Below are 17,294 nucleotides of genomic sequence, written 5' to 3' on the forward strand. Positions count from 1 at the left end.
CCCAACCCACTCCTACCTCTCACTGTACAGTTAAAGGGGAAGACAAAGTATCACCCTTTGCTTATCTTCTGGGCCACTGGCTATGGTATAACAGTGGATCCTACTTCATGTAGAATGGCCCAGGGAGGCTGGATGTCCTTAGATTGAAAAATGGCAGGGCTGTGGTTGAGAAACGTGTACACAGTTAGACTTACTTCTTCCCTGTATACTCACTTCTACATTTAACTAATAAAAGTAGGCAATTTCTCTTTATTAAAACCACAAAAGCCTACATCAGGTCTTACTCTGGGGTTTCTTTCTTGAGACAAGGTCCTGCTCTGTCACCCACGCTGGAGTGCAGTGGACTGCAGCCTTGACCTCCTGGGCTAACACAATCCTCTTACCTCAGGCTTCCGAGTAGCTAGGACTACAAGGGCATGCCACCATGTCTGGCTAATTTTTTTGTATTTTGTAAAGACAGGGTTTCGCCATGTTGCTCAGGCTGGTCTCAAACTCCTGGGCTCAAGTGATCCACCCGCCTTGGCCTCCCAAAGTGTTGGCATTACAGGAGTGAAATACCATGCCTGGCCCAGGTCTTCTTTGAATGTGTGAAGTTACCTTCCCCAAAGGTAACTTGTGTGGTGAGAATTACTCAAATAAATAGAAGATTTTATGCAAAAGAGCCATTAGGAAAAAAAAAAAAATAGGTAGGACATACTACTTCATCCAATGGGATTCTGCCTATATTCTGTCCAGATCAAAGTTTTTACAAATTGAATTTTACAATGAAATGAAAAATAAAATCTCAAGTGTACTTACCAAACTGCATGCCCCAATCGCCAAGGTAATTTATTCTTATTACTTGATGTCCTAAAGCTTCCTTGAGATTTGCTATAAAATTTCCTAGTAATCAATAAAGTATACAGTTTCTCATTCTTGTTATTCATTTTTTGACATAAGAACCATGTACTTCTCTATCATCAAAGCATAAGTAGAAAATTCTTTTCACTAAATTTACCAACTCAATGTTTTTTACTAAAACATTCATCATTGTGTTTTCATGTGTTATGGAAAGGGAGTAAGAAATTACTTGTAGGGCAGTTATTCCAAAGAATCTCACATTTTCACAGTAACAGAACTTTCATCTACATTATTAATAGGATTTGAGGACATGTTAGAGTAACTGCTATTCTAGTCAATTTCAAGAAGAGAAAAAAAAAAATCCCAGTAATGAACAAGAAATATATTTGTCTGTGCCCTAAGAACCGAAGCCTCACTGTTGTATTTTCCCTTTTTGTGTTTTCTAAATAGTTCATTCTATCTCCTTTTAATCACTAACATCTACCCTCTGCATGCCTGCTCCCTAACAGCATGTAATAATCTAAGGCCTTCACTTTCCCATACTGCTGATGCTGGTTTCACACTCAACATCTATTCTGCTTTCCTTCTTGGGTGCCCTCATCTACTGTCGAGGCTGAAAACGTAAAAAGTACAATTCCCAGAGTCTCCTGTGGTTAGAGTTCCAGAAGCCTTCTAGGTTTGGGCAATCAGATACAGTGTCTGTAAGATTTGGAAGGGGAGCTACTTCTATTTTTTTATGACAAGCACAGTGGTGGGGGCTTTGTTTTTTTGTGACACCATGAACAGAGGTCCTAGTATTCCATGATGGCCACCAAAGAAATTGAAAGTATATGGGGCTGCCTCTTATGCCTGCATGAATTCTAGATGGCATGGCAGGAGTAGTGGCATTTTCTTGACCATGGCAGTGGCAGCATGGTTCTAGAGCAGTGCAAGGGATTGCAGAAGAGGCAGGAGCTCCCTTGATGACAAAGTTCCACAGTGCAGTTTTGGGAGTTATTTATGTCAGCTTAATCCAAAGCTTCTGCAGCCCTCCAACAACTTTGTAAACCATTCAATATCCTATAATAAATCCTCTCCTGCCTTTACTAAGAATGGATTTAGTTTTTTGCAAATAAACCCTCACCAATATCCATACCTGACTTAAACTACTGCAGCTATCTTCTTTTCCAGCTTCCCTAGTTCTAGACTTTCCCAATCTATAAAGTCCCTGCAATTGGAACCCCAGTTTTTCCAGCTGGCACACAGATGGCATATTCCTATTTTTTTCTTAGCCCCTTGTTATATCACAAATCCAATTAAATGTCTGAACCTAGACTTCTGGAATTAGACTGTCTAATTTCAAATCCTGGCTACAATACTTTGGGATGTTGGGAAAGTTACTTTTGGCTGCTGAATTTCTTCATCCATAAACCAGAGTTAACAGTATTTACCAAACTGGGCTGTTATAAAATTGAATGATATAATACATGAAGACACAGCATGTTAAGTTCTCAAATATTGTCTCTAACTGGTCCAAATATTTCCCTCAACTGTGAACACAACTTTATCATACCCTACCCATCATTTACTCACTCCTATACTTTTGACTTACTCATATAGCTTTTTTTATACTGTATATTTCTTATACTTTTTCATCAAGTCCTGTCATTTCTTCTCTTAAAATGCTGCTCAAGAACAGTAAGAGCTGACCCCACAACAATCTATGCCACAAGTACTAATTTCTCCAATTCTGAAAAGTATTGAAGTACAGGTTAAAGAACTTTCTCTTAAGCATGCAATAGGACAGATTTCTACATTGGAAGTGAGATTAGATTGAGATAAACTCCAAAGTCCCTTCCAATTCTAATATTATATAATTTTAATTTCAGTTTTTAAATTGACCTGCTGCATGACATGTGTTAAATAAATGAAAATCGTAAGTGTATTATACACTGAAGCATTACAACTATGAAGTACTATATAGTAATCTCTATTTATTGAAATAGCCTTTTTTTCTTTTTTTTTTCTTTTTTGAGACAGAACCTAGCTCTGTCGCCCAGGCTATAGTGCAGTGGTGCACAGCTCACTGCAACCTCTGCCTCCCAGGTTCAAGCGATTCTCCCACCTCAGCCTCCTGAGTAGCTGGGATTACACGTGCACACCATCACACCAGCTGATTTTTTGTATTTTTAGTAAAGACGGGGTTTCACCATGTTGGCCAGGCTGGTCACGAACTCCTGACCTTAAATGATCTGCCTGCTTCAGCCTCCCAAAGTGCTAGGATTACAGGTGTGAGCCACCACGCCTGGCCAGAAATAGTCTTGTTTTAACTTCCAGTCTTGAACATTCCACTAAGTGCTCATATGACTGAGGTGAATTTTTAACAAAAATTGTTATTCGTGTTTTGTAATTTTGACAAAAATTGTTATTAGGTAGAAACCTTGTCTCTACTAAAAATACAAAAATTAGCCAGGCATGGTGGCGCATGCCTGTAATCCCAGCAACTTGGGAGGCTGAGGCAGGAGAATCTTTTGAACCTGGGAGGCAGAGGTTGCAGTGAGCCGAGATTGCGCCACTGCACTCCAGCCTAGGTGACAAAAAAACCACAAAACAAATGAACAAAAAAATCTGAAAGGTTATACATCCCCACATAACTATTTTTACTTTTGCATCTTTCAGGTCTTCCCCATATTTATACTTATTTTTAGAAAGTTAAAAATCATAACATATATAGCAGTTAAAATTAGTTTCTCAGTGAATCTTTTGGTTTTGGAATCAATTTTGTGTTTCCACAAAACAGTGTAACCAATGTCATCCATTTCGGGTAATACTGAACTGGCAGGAGGCTCATATAAATTTAAACTTTTTGTTTTTTGCTATTTTGTTATTTAAGCATTAAAACATTAAATTGAACTATCAAATACTTCCTCAAAGGAACGTTTAGCATTTTATGTGAAACTAAACACTTACCTATGATGGTAGAACGCAAATGTCCAACATGAAATTTTTTGGCAACATTAGGTGAACTGCAAAAAAAAATGGGAAACATTATTTCTCTATTCTAAGACTTTAGACTTCTAAGAACCAACTAGGTCATGACTCCATACTTTGACAAAACTGTGGGGTATGGCCTTTGGTATTAGGGCAAAGATAAGTTAAAAGTTAAAAATTTAGAGCAAAGATAAATTAGAACTCGAAATTTTGACACTGTGTTAATGAAATTGATCTTGTGACTCCCGAAGTAATAGCATTCACGTAAGCGGTATCTGCTAGTATTTACTGTATCAGAAATCAAAATTTTAAAATGTAAAAATACCCCCAGCACAATGGCTCATGCCTGTAATCTCAGCACTTTGGGAGGCTGAGAAGGGAAGACTGCTTGAAGCCAGAAGTTTGAGACTAGCCTGGGCAACATATCAAGACATTGTCTCTATAAAAAATTTTTTTTTTAATTAGTCAGGTGGCTGGGTGTGGTGGCTCACTCCTGTAATCCCAGCACTTTGGGAGGCCGAGGCGGATGGATCACTTGAGGCCAGGAGTTCTAGACCATCCTGGCCAACATGGTGAAACCCTGATTCTACTAAAAATACAAAAAATTAGCAAGGTGTGGTGGTGTATGCCTGTAATCCCAGCTATTTGGGAGGCTGAGGCAGGAGCATGGCTTGAACCTGGGAGGCGGAGGTTGCAGTGAGCCGAGACCACAACATTGTACTCTAGCCTGGGTGACGAGAGCAAAACTCTGTCTCAAAAAAATAAAAATAAAAAATAAATAAATAAATAAATAAATTAGTCAGGTGTGGTGGTGCATGCTTGTAGTCCTAGCTACTTAGAAGGCTAAAGTAGAACAGTAGCTTGGGCCCAGGAGTTCAAAGTTACAGTGAACTATGATGATTGCACTTCAGCCTGGGTGACAGAGTAAGATTCTGTCTGTAAAATTAAAAAAAAAAAAAAAAAAAAGTAAAAATATTTATGAATAAAACCTCCCAGAACAATCAGAATATGACTCACCACTCCAAATTTCCAATCAGCACATTTATCACTCCCGTGTGTGCTCAAGGAGTTGTAATCAATCATTTAACATAGCAAATGCTTCTAGAGCACTCACTACCTGACAGGCACAGCTTCACACACTTCACGGGCATTAACTCATTTAATACTCATATGTGCTTTTATCTTTTATTTTACAGATGAGGGAACTGGGACAACGAAGAGAGATGATGAAGTAAATATGGCAATATCTTGATGACTCTTGAATATGTGTAATGAACATATGGGAGTTAATTATACTGTTCCCTGTTTTGTGCATGTTTGAAAATCTCATAAGTTTTTCAACATTTAAAAAAAGAAAAATTAACTTGAACATAGCTGGTTAAAAGTGGTAAAACTAGAGTTTAAATTCTGGTCTGTCTCCAAAGTCTTGTTATACACCCTTAAGGGTACTACGATTTAAAAACTTGATCCTATGGATATGTGTGCACAATTATGAAATTATGAAACTACACACGTATTTATTTAATCATTGTTTAGAAAGAAAGTAAATGTCATCTTAAAGGCTTAAAAAAAACCTTCCATTTCCAGCCAAGAGAAGATTGGATTTACTCTTCTGCCTTTAAATAATCAGAAAGCCAGAAAAATAGATGAAACACTGATTTTATGAAACTGGACAATAGTCAGTGAAGGACTGTGATGTCTGAGAGAAGAGCAAACAAGGGGAGTCCTAGTGCTGCACCACATTGCTGCCTTACTAGTAAATTTGTTGGATGTAGCTAAAGCAGAAAAATCTACAACATGAAATGTTTATATTAGAAAAAAGGTTTTAAATCAATAATCTGAGCTTCTCCTTTAAGAAACTAGAAAAAGTAGAGCAAACTAAATCCAAAGCAAGCAGAATAAAAGAAAATAATACAGATAAAAGTAAAGCAAAAAAAATCAATAGAAATAAAAAACCCCAGAAAAACAGCTCTATATCATAATTGTGGAGGTAGTTACACAACTTGCATATCTTTGCCAAAACTCATAAAATTATATGTTTAAATATGGTGAAATTATATGTTTAAATAAGTATTGTATGTAATTATCCCTCAATGAAGCCGATTTAAGAAAAAAAAAGAATACAATGGAACAATAAAAATAAGAAGCCAGCCCTGGATGCATTCATATTAAAGGAACATAAAATACATTATTTAAGAAAAAAAAAAAAAGCAAGAAGTGAAAACAATGTAAAATATGTATAGTCTGTTTACAAATGCATAGAACATCTCTAGGAGGGTGAATAAAACACTGATATTCGGATTAATAGATACCCACAGAGGAAACCGAGATGGGGAAGAGCTTTCCTTTTCATTAAATATCTCTTTGTAATCTCTTGAATTTTTTAAAAACTAGGTATTTATAATGTCTGTTAAGAAAAACAAAAACAAAAACAAAAACAAAAAAAACTTTCACAGAGCTTTGCATTTTCCCTCCGGTATTAGAAAAATTGAATCTATCCAGGTCTTCAAGTTTTGACAAAATGTCCCTTGAAATCAACAATTTGCTTCTCTCTGATACCATATTTCTACTGAGAAGGGAATACAATGAAATGGAAAATACAAATTCAATTCTTTTGGCAACTGAAGTAGCTATTATGAATTATAATTTGGGCATCTTACTGGGACTTTTGTTAAATTACTTCATGTAATTTCCTTAATTTTTGTAAGAAGAGACAGATAACATCACTCTTGGCCGGGCATGGTCGCTCACATCTATAATACCAGCACTTTGGGAGGCCGAGCTGGGTGGATCACTTGAAGTCAGGAGTTTGAGACCAGCCTGACCAACACGGTGAAATCCTGTCTCTATTAAAAATAGAAAAATTAGCTGGGCGTGGTGGTGCATGCCTGTAGTCCAGCTACTATACTGGGGAGGCTGAGGCAGGAGAATTGCTTGAACCGGGGAGGCAGAGGCTGCAATGAATCATGCCACTGCACTCCAGCCTGAGCGAGACAGCAAGACTCCGTCTCAAAAAAAAAAAAAAAAAAAAAAAGATTACTCTTATTTTCCAGATAAGAGGCCAGAGAAATAAACTGTCCCATCCAAGATCACTGAGCCAGTTACTAACAGCCAGAACTGCTACCCTGACCTCCAAAATTCTCATTTTATCAGCCAGAGGTCTCCAATCCGTTTTGTGAGAAGAGTGTCTCACACTTGGGAGCAGCAGGAGCTGGGGAAAATCATGTTGAGAAAAGAAAAGAAAAGAAAAGGCTACCACTGCTTCCCATGATCTTACAGAGCTAGCTGACTTGTACAAAATAGGAGAGGCTGACTAGAGAGAGATTAGAGAGGAAACAGTAATTAGCTTCAAGTCTTACACCATCTACCAGGAGGAGTCCAAATCTATGATGGACAGCCATTTATCCTGTACTTTATCACACTGCTCCTAAATCAGACAAAATATATGACAACCTACACTATGTACCAGGGAGGCAGTAAAAGTTAAGTATACAGGTTTCAGAATCAAGAGTTAGTTCTGTGAACCTGGGCAAGTTACTTAATCTAGTATTATCATAATCAACTCTAGGGAGAAAGTTTCTTGAGCACAGTGATTGTATCTCTTGTTTTCTGGGGAATGTTGCTTGGTCTGTTCAGGATACTACGTATTTTAAATATTCTCTTCTCCCACCTCTCTCACTTTCAGAAGAAATCCAAGAACAATCTTCCTGTCCCTACCTATTTTGTCTCTACTTTGAAATCACAACAGCAAGAACTACAGCATCTGGAAAACCTCTAAGGGAGAGAGAAGCAATGGTCTCACAACAATGCCACATGTAAACTGTCAGAGGCAAAGATGGCTGCTAGGAGATAGACAGGCTCTGCCTTCACCAGCATTCAGACACTCATTTAAATTCCAGCTTTCCTTAACTGCTTTAGAAAAAAGCTAAGAGAGGTAAATCCATAAGCAAATTAACTGCCATACAAAAAGCCTACGGAATACAACTCACATAGAACAGGTTATTTTTAGATATTTTTTAAAAGCATAAACAAAAAGGAGCAGTATATGGGAAACCAAAACTTAAGAGGAAAGCCAAGGAATCAATGAGTAAGGAAGACTGAAGCCACAGTATTTCTAGAGCTTAGCTGGAGTAAAAAGATGGTGAAGCTGAAAAAAAAAAATGCAAAAGAAGGTAAGTAATGGCGGCAACTTTTCAAATTTTAGGAAACTTTATAATGGCATTATTTCAAGGATGAATGTATGGTAACAGGTAATATATTACCTCCCTGCTGATTTTCCTTTACTTGCCGGTTAGGTAATTGAAAGGGGTTTAAGAGTAACATGGTAATGAAGTGCCTCCCCAGTGAAGAAAGCAGTATGTCCATTAATTTAAAGACATGAATGAAAATAATCAAAGATGACCACAAATTCTTTGCTTCTCTCACCATTAAGAGATGTACTCTATTTTTCTTCCCTTGAATCTGGGGTGATCTTGTGACTTGCTTTCATCAGCAGAAAGTGACAAAAATGATGCTGTGCCTGTTCCAAGACTAGATGATTTCACTATCTTAGAGCCTTGAGTACCTTTGTAAAGAGGTCTTGCTACCCTGCTGGAGAGACAATGTGGTAGGAGAGAGAGAGATGCCTGGCTAGAGAAGTAAATGAGCCACTTTTGATTTGTAGCCCCACTAGTCTCTAGATGACCAGTTACATAAGTGACCTCAGGCAAGTAGAAGAACCACTGGCCTGAAATACCCCTCTCTCCCCATTTCCTAATCCATGGTGTCATAAGTACCAAAATGGATGTTGTTTTAAAACACTAATCAGAAGCTGGCATTTTTTTTTTCTTGAAGAGCCAGAGAGTAAATATTTTAATAGGCTTTTGGGCCATCTGATCTGTCGCAACTATTCAACTCAGCTCTACTGCGTTCAACTGCCATTGCAATATGAAAGCAGCCAATGTAGATGATGTAAACAAATGTGCGTGGCTGTGTTCCAACAAAACTTCATTTGCAAAAACAAGCGGCAAACTGGATGTTGCCTATGGGCTTAGGTTTAACAATCCCTACATTAAGGTTTGCAGTGGTTTCTTATTCAAGTGGAGATAAAGCAGGCAAATTTCCTTAGGAGATGGCCTTAGTGTAGTTCCTCTCTAGTGTGAGGATGACTGTAGGAAGTCCCTCTACTCTTTGTGATGCAACAAATATTTAAACTCAACTTTAAAAATCATAATTGTGGTGTACTGGCAGTTTTAGAGTCATTCATAATATGTGTCTACTCCACAGGAGTAGAAGCTTGATCAGTAATTGGTCCTTATCATAAATTCATGAGTTTGCTCTTAGAGGGTCTGCCTTCTTTAAGAAGACAAGTGAGTGGCAGACGGTACACATGCATAAAACCCGCTCTTTCTCTGATTGTCCAGGAGCTAATCATAACTAAGTTTAAAAGCTATTATCATAAACTGCAATAATGAGTTAGTAAACATGAGATAATACTTCCCATATCAATTTTTAAACATCTTCCACAGACATAAATACTTAAGACAAAAGGCTCTTAGCAAGTTCTATCTTTCTAAGTAGAAAAACAGTTCATCAAGACTGTTCTTCAGCTTTAGGAAGACAAATCCAACATCTCTGATAATTTCCCAGGGTTGTCAATCTGTCGGCTGTATAATGAAAGTATTAGTTCTTAGTGTTCCCTTTTCTCTCTTGGTTACCTCTAACAGTCCAAATATCAGACAGTTATACTGACAGCATGTTAGAAAGTTCTATGAAGACTATTTAGAGGCACATTAAAACTTCAAGCTATTTTTCTGGTAATTAAAAAAATACATTTATTACAAATACTAAAATACTTGTTTCTCTGGTAATCAAATTACTTAAAAAAATTTTTTTTGACACAGGGTCTTGGTGTGTCTTACCTGAGCTAGAGTGCAGTGACAGTCACAGCTCACTGTAACCTTGAATTCCTAGGCTCAAGCCATCTTTCCTCCTCAGCTTCCCAAGTAGCTGTCACTACAGGAGTGTGCCACCATGCACAACTAATTTTTCTATTTTTTTTAAGAGGCGAGGTCTACGTTGCCCAGGCTGCTCTCGAACTCTTGGCCTCAAGTGATCCTCCCACCTTGCCTTCCAAAGTGCTAGGATTACAGGCTGAGCCACCATGTCTGGCCACTTTAAAATTCCTAATATGGTAGTAACCATTACCTCTGCCTTAACAGTCTATTAAAGTAAATAACGAGTCAGGCGCAGTGGCTCACGCCTGTAATCCCAGCACTTTGGGAGGCTGAGATGGGCGGTTCCGAGGTCAGGAGATGGAGACCATCCTGGCTAACACAGTAAAACCCTGTCTCTACTAAAAATCCAAAAAAAATTAGCCAGGTATGGTGGCGGGCGCCTGTAATCCCAGCTACTCAGGAGGCTGAGGCAGGAGAATGGCGTGAACCCAGGAGGCGGAGCTTGCAGTGAGCTGAGATCTCGCCACTCCAGCCTGGGCGACAGAGCGAGACTCCGTCTCAAAAATAAATAAATAAATAAATAAATAAATAAATAAAGTGAATAACTAGTTCTTCCAAAAAAGTAATTGTTAATATTTAAAAAAAATACTAATTATTAGACATTTTTGGAGGTCCAAAAATATATTTTTTATTCACAGTTCAATGATTGATTCACTGTGATTTCAAGAAATAACATAATTGCACTGGTTTTCAAGTTTTCCACATGTTATTTATTAAGACCCCCAAATAATGATGGTAATAACACTCCTCTGCCCAGTCAACTTGATTAAGCAACACATAAAAGGGGTGCACCCTCACCTGAATTCAACCACAATCTTCTTCTGGGGAAGTCCAGAGAAAAGTTCACTTTTTAATCCATATTTTGAGCCATCTTCAATTACTTGTTGTAGCACTGTCTGAAAATTAAAGGACTGTAATTTAATGAACAAAAATTACAATCCTTTTAATTACTCTTTTACTGAGAATTAAATGTTGCCAATTTGTTCATTCTAATTTATGGAACTGAGAATTTCTTAGCATCCTCAGTGGCATTACCTCCAGCACCACTTTTCTTGTTACTAATGCTAGTCATAGTAGTAACATGAGTTAACATTTACAAGGGTTCTGTGCCCTTTTATACTCCATGTCTATTCATTCTTACAGTAACCAGTTATATAGGTATTTTACAGAGAAGGAAACTGAAGCTTGGTGAAGTAAAGTAACAACCAAAAGTCCCACAGTAAATATTAACAACAAAACCAGAAGCACCATTTAACACTTATTGAGTTCATACTATGTGCCAGCCACTGTTCCAAGCATTTTATATGCATTAACTTACTTACTCCTCATGACAGCCATAGAGATAAGAACTATTTTAACAAAGAAAGAAAAGTACTGAGGGATTAAATAGTGCAGAAAAGAACTTTTCCATTTCACAGTTAACCTGTTAACTGCTGCATGCTGCTGCAGCTTTTGTGATATTAAAGACCACAAATAATGGTAAGAAAAAGATAAAAATGTATAATGCCTATTGGCTACACAAGTGAGAAACAAGGAAATCCCACAGAAACTTCCCAAACATATTCCAGGTTAGTTTTTAGTTATTAACATAGAACTATGATATACAGTTCACAAAATTCATATTTTATTTTTTGTTAATGGTGATGAACTTTTGTTTACTCATATTAGTTGGTTTTGTTTCCCCAACTGCATCTATATGTTACTTTTATTTTTATATTTTTGAGACAGGCCTTACTCTGTCTCCCAGGTTGAGTGCAGTGGTGCAATCACGGCTCACTGAAGCCTCAATCAGACTCAAACGATCTTCCTACCTAAGCAATCCTACCACCTCAGCCTCCAGAGTAGCTGGGACTACAGGTACATGCTACCACACCCAGCTAATTAAAACAAAATTTTTTTTGGAAGGGCACAGTGGATCACGCCTGTAACCCCAGCACTTTGGGAGGCAGAGGCAGGTGGATCACGAGGTCAGGAGATTGAGACCATCCTGGCCAACACGGTGAAACCCCATCTCTACTAAAAAAATTTTAAAAAAAAATTAACCAGACATGGTGGCATGCGCCTGTAGTCCCAGCTACTTGGGAGGCTGAGACAGGAGAATTGCTTGAACCCGGGAAGCAGAGGTTGCAGTAAGCCGAGATTGCACCACTGCACTCCAGCCTGGGCACAGAGTGAGACTCTGTCTCAAAAAAAAAAAAAAAAAAAAAATTTTTTTTTTTTTTTTAATCGACAGGGTCTCTCGCTCACTCTGTCGCCCAGGCTGGTCTTGAACTCCTGGGCTCAACTGATCCTGACACCTTAGCCTCCCAAAGTGCTGGGATTATAGGTATGAGCCACCATGCCTGGCCCCAAAATGCATCTTGAGTCTTAAAAATGTGGTTTATGTTGTGAAAAATTTTATTATTAAAGAGTTGGTTACAATGGTCTCTAAATGGAACAGGCAGAGAAGGGAGCAGCAGCCAGTACATAACAATCATTTAAGAAGCATAAAGTGCTAGGTCCAAGACCAGGTGCTCCTACAGTACCCGTTGTCTTTAAGCCTCATAATCTTAAAGATGGGCAACATTTCCCATTTAATGGATGCAAAAACTAAGGTTCAGAAATAGTATGTATGTGCACAAGGACGTAGAGAAAACAATACTCTCTTGACTCACATTGTGCAACAACAAACAGATAAAGGATTAATACAATATATAGACAGTATACAGAATAGCGTCTGTCGTAAACTAGGGTCCCAGTATTATTAGTCCAAGAATATACATGACAAGAACACATTAGTAAGAAGAAATCCAGATTCAGATTATTCTAAGTTGAAAGTCTACAAATCTTTCCCACTTCTTCTCCTTTTTATGTAATGAATGGTAGACTCCACAACAGTTAATCGTAGTAAGTTAGAATTCTCTTTTAACAATAACCCTCTATCTACTGATTTATCTGGCACAAACAACAAAAAGGCAAAGTTAATAATTTTTTAAAAATTGAACATTTAAGATAAGGCTGAAGTCCCTTTCGATCATCTGTCCTTATCCTAATTCCTTCCCTCCTTCCTCAGGAGTAAACACTTTTCAAACATCATCTTACCTGGTGACTACTCCCTTCTTGCAACTATCCTCCTTCCTTGGTTGTAAAGACACAATTCTCTCTCAACTTTTGCTTCTCAATTTCCTTTGTAGGCTCTTCTTCCACCATCTGCCCTTGACTCTGCACTCTGTGCTCCATTCTTGCTTCTAGCTTTTTATTTTACACTTTTAGGTGACTTAAACCACTCCCTTAAGATTTCAAATACTTGGCCGGGCATGGTGGCTCACACCTGTAATCCCAGCACTTTGGGAGGCTGAGGCAGAAGGATCACCTGAGGACAGGAGTTCAAGACCAGCCTGACCAACATGGTGAAACCCCATCTCTACTAAAAACACAAAAAATTAGCCAGGTGTGGTGGTAGGCGCCTGTAACCCCAGCTACTTGGGAAGCTGAGGCAGGAGAATCCCTTGAACCCGGGAGATGGAGGTTGCAATGAGCCAAGATCACGCCATTGCACTCCAGCATGGGCAACAAGAGCGAAACTCCGTCTCAAAAGAAAAAAAAAAAAAGACTTCAAATACTAATTACTTAATCTCTCTAGTGCTACAGACTGGATATGCTTTTCAGGCATTTCACAGAAAATACACTTGTTCTTCCATCTACACTGTCTATTTCCACAAACTGCACTACCACTCACCCAACTAACCTACTCAGAAACCTAGGAGTCCTTAACACTTAACCTTACTCCCTCAACCTCTGTAATCAATCACCTGTTAATCACTGGGCCCTCTGTGTGTTATCTCCTAAATATCGTTACAGTTATTTAATAACTGGTTCCTCTGCCCTGGTTTAGGCCCTCATCTGTCAGCTATATCACTGCAAAAACAACACCTACAGTAATGCACCAAGTAACAATGTGTCAGTCAATGACGAACCACATATATACAATGGTGGGCCCATTAAGACTATAACGGAGCTGAAAAATTCTTATCACTCAGCAATGTTGCAGCAGGTCATAATGCCTAGTGCAATGCATTACTCACATGTTTGTGGTAACACTGATGTAAACAAACCTACTAGGCTAGGCTGCCAGTCATATAAAAGTATAGCACATACAATTATGTACCTCACGATACTTGATAATAATAAAGGACTGTACTGATTTATGTATTTAATCTACTATATTTTAAATCATAATTTTAAAGTGTACTCCTTATACTTATTAAAAACAATTAACTGTAAAACTGCCTCAGGCAGGTCCTTCAGGAGATACTCCAGAAGGCACTGTCATCATAGGAGATGACAGCTTCATGTGTGTTACTGCCCCTGAAGACTTTCCAGTGGGACAAGATGTGGAGGTGAAGACAGTGATATTGATGATCCTGACCCTGTGTAGGCTAAGGCTAATGTGTTTGTGTCTTAGCTTTTAACAAAAAAGTCTAAAAAGTAAATTAAAAGATTAGAAAAAGCTTACAGAATAAGGATATAGTTTTGTACAATTGTATAATGTGCTTGTTTTAAGCTGTTATTACAAAAGAGCTGAAAAGTTAAACAAGTTGAGATATAAAGAAAAATAAATAGAAGAAAAAAAGTTTAAAAAATGAAAAAGTTTATAAAATAAAAATGTTACAGTCAGCTAAGGTTAATTTATTATTGAAGAAAGAAAAATATTTATTTTTTAGAGACAGGGTCTCTAGCCAGGCATGGTGGTGGGCACCTATAATCCCAGCTATTTGGGAGGCTGAGGCAGGAGAATCGCTTGAACCTGGGGGGCGGAGGTGGGAGCTGAGGCTGTGCCATTGCACTCCAGCCTGGGCAACAAGAGTGAAACTCTGTCTCAAAAAAAAAAAAAAAAAAAAAAAAAAAGAGACAGGGTCTCGCTCTGTCACCCAGGCTGGAGTACAGCAGTGTTATCCTAGCTCATTGCAGCCCTAACACTCCTGGGCTCAAGTGATTCTCCTGCCTCAGCCTCTCAAAGTGCTGGAATTACAGGCGTGAGCCACCATGTCCAGGCAAGAAAAATATTTTTTAATTTTTATTATTTTATTCTGAAGTTATGATACAAGGAAAAATATTTTTTTATAAACCCATTGTAACCTAAGTGTACCATGTTTATAATGTCTACAGTAGTGTAATGTCCTAGGCCTTCACATGCACTCACCACTCACTCACCCAGAACAACTTCCAGTCCTGCAAGCTCCATTCATGGTAAATACAGGTACAGCATCTTTTATATTTAATACCGTATTTTTACTGTACCCTTCCTATGTTTAGACATATTAAGATACAAATACCACTGTGTCACAATTGCACCAATACAGTATTTGGTATTTTACATGATGCACAAGTTTATAGCCTAGGTCCGTGTAGTCGGTTTTATCATCTAGGTTTGTGTATACTCTATGATGTCCCATAATAACAAAACCACCTATGGACACATTTCTATGAATGTATCCCATTGTTAAGCAACACATGACTACATAACAAAACAATAACACCTAATTATCTTTTTACATAGCACAAACATTTAATCGAGTCTGTTTTATTTAAACCCTTCAATGATTTGAACAGTTTAAGAGGTTTTTAAATTTAACTTTTTCTTTTACTTTTGGTTAAACATGCAAAGTTTAATTTGGCAAATTAAAAAGCGTGAAATAAAATGATGTTATCCATTGTGTATTTCTGAAACATCCCTAAGAAAACAGGGTTTTGTTTGAATTTTTCCTATTTGGTTGAGATCATACTTTCTTTTTTCCCTTTTAACAATTAAATATTATTTGAAGTTACAGTTTCTCTTGAAAGTACTGCAAGCTACTGACAGGTAGAAGTTTGGTACCAAAGTGACAGTTCTTTGCAATGCCATTATGGTTATTTCTCAAACAAAGATATATTAATTCTTTGTTGGTCCTAACAACAATCGAATTTTTTTTCTTGATGTGATCTGAAAAATCCATTAAATATGCAAATGATGGCAGGGCACGGTGGCTCATGCCTGTAATCCCAGCACTTTGGGAGGGTGAGGTGGGTGGATTACCTGAGGTTGGGAGTTCAAGACCAGCCTGACCAACATGGAGAAACTAAAAATACAAAATTAGCTGGGCACGGTGGTGCATGCCTGTAATCCCAACTACCTGGGGAGGCAGAGGCAGGAGAATCGCTTGAACCCGGGAGGTGGAGGTTACGGTAAGCAAAGATCGTGCCATTGCACTCCAGCCTGGGCAACAAGAGCAAAACTCGGTCTCAAAAAAAACCATGCAAATAACCATCATCTGAGACCTAAAACTTATGGTGTAAACCAACTTACTGCACTGCCAGTTGTATAAAAGTATAGCACATACAATTATGTACAGTACATAATACTTCATTATAAATGACTATGTTAGTGATTTATATATTTACTTTTAATCATTATTTGAGTATTATCCTACTTATTAAAAAATGGACTGTAAAACAGTTAAAATTATAAAACTAGAGATCCAATACGTGAGAAAAACAGATGCTATAAGCTTCAGAAAAGAAAAATAGCTCAGAGTAGTCTCAGCTATGTGAGGTATGCAGGCCCAGAAAGACATGCATATCAGACATCAGTTATGCACAAACTCTTCCTCCTATGGGTGGGGGCAATTGTTTTATGTGATTTTGTTCCCGACTAGCTACCTCACACATTATCTTCATGTTACTGGAGTTTGTGACACAAAGAAAAATATACAGCCTATCAATAGCTTACATTATTTTAATGTAAATTCTGGTTAACAACTCAAACTCCCTCTTCTTTCCCTTTAAAAATCCACTTGTAACTGCTGCCGATCAAAGGTATATTCACGGCAACTTGAATCTGTGCTCCTCAGCTGCAATCCTCAAGCCTGGCCCAAGTAAACTCTCTACTTATATTAATTTTGCCTCAGTTTCCTCCTTTTAGGTTGACAGCCAAACATAGAATACATTAAATTTTCAGTAAAGAAGAATTATCATTAAAATTGTAACACAAAGCAGAGGTACATTCAATAGTCTTTTTCTGAACATGAGTGCTCACTGCTCCAGGATCTGATTTTACTGTGACACTGAGCAGGGCAATTGTAAGCAGTCTGCTTGCTCCTTTAATGAAATTCCCACTAAGATTCAGATCCTCAAGGCTGCAATACGGAAGAATTCTCATGTGAGAAAGAGTAGCTGGACTTCAAAGCCCTGACTCTTGTCCCTTCAATGTCAATTGAGAAGGATTTGGGAATATTTTTAATAAGTGAGCTAATGGGTATCCTTAAATCAGAAAAATTCTTCAGTTTGTTAATTGAAATAAAGCTTGAAAATTCATGGCCATTGAAATTTTTATTTTGAGACAAGGTCTCGCTCTGTCACCAAGGTTGGAGTGCAATAGCACAATCACAGCTCATTGCAACCTCAAACTCAAAGGCTCAAGCGATCCTCCCACCTCAGCCTCCAGAGCAGTTGGGACTGCAGGCGCAAACT

At 38.0% G+C, this 17,294-nt stretch overlaps 1 protein-coding gene across 5 annotated transcripts in view; it reads right to left on the minus strand.

Annotated features, from left to right (window-relative positions):
- RARS2 (arginyl-tRNA synthetase 2, mitochondrial) overlaps window positions 1-17,294 on the minus strand; it is a 74,655-nt gene that overhangs the window by 30,456 nt on the left and 26,905 nt on the right. For all 5 annotated transcript variants that reach the window (XM_055391163.2, XM_004044386.5, XM_019029958.3 and 2 more), the window contains 3 exons: window positions 10,605-10,702; window positions 3,790-3,845; window positions 799-882 (listed from right to left, as the gene is read on the minus strand). In XM_055391163.2, coding sequence (XP_055247138.1) covers window positions 799-882; window positions 3,790-3,845; window positions 10,605-10,702 — 238 coding nt within the window. The remainder of the gene's footprint in view (window positions 1-798; window positions 883-3,789; window positions 3,846-10,604; window positions 10,703-17,294) is intronic.

This window comes from Gorilla gorilla, chromosome 5 (assembly GCF_029281585.2).
Source record: "Gorilla gorilla gorilla isolate KB3781 chromosome 5, NHGRI_mGorGor1-v2.1_pri, whole genome shotgun sequence".
In the NCBI taxonomy this organism is placed as follows: Eukaryota; Metazoa; Chordata; class Mammalia; order Primates; family Hominidae; genus Gorilla; species Gorilla gorilla.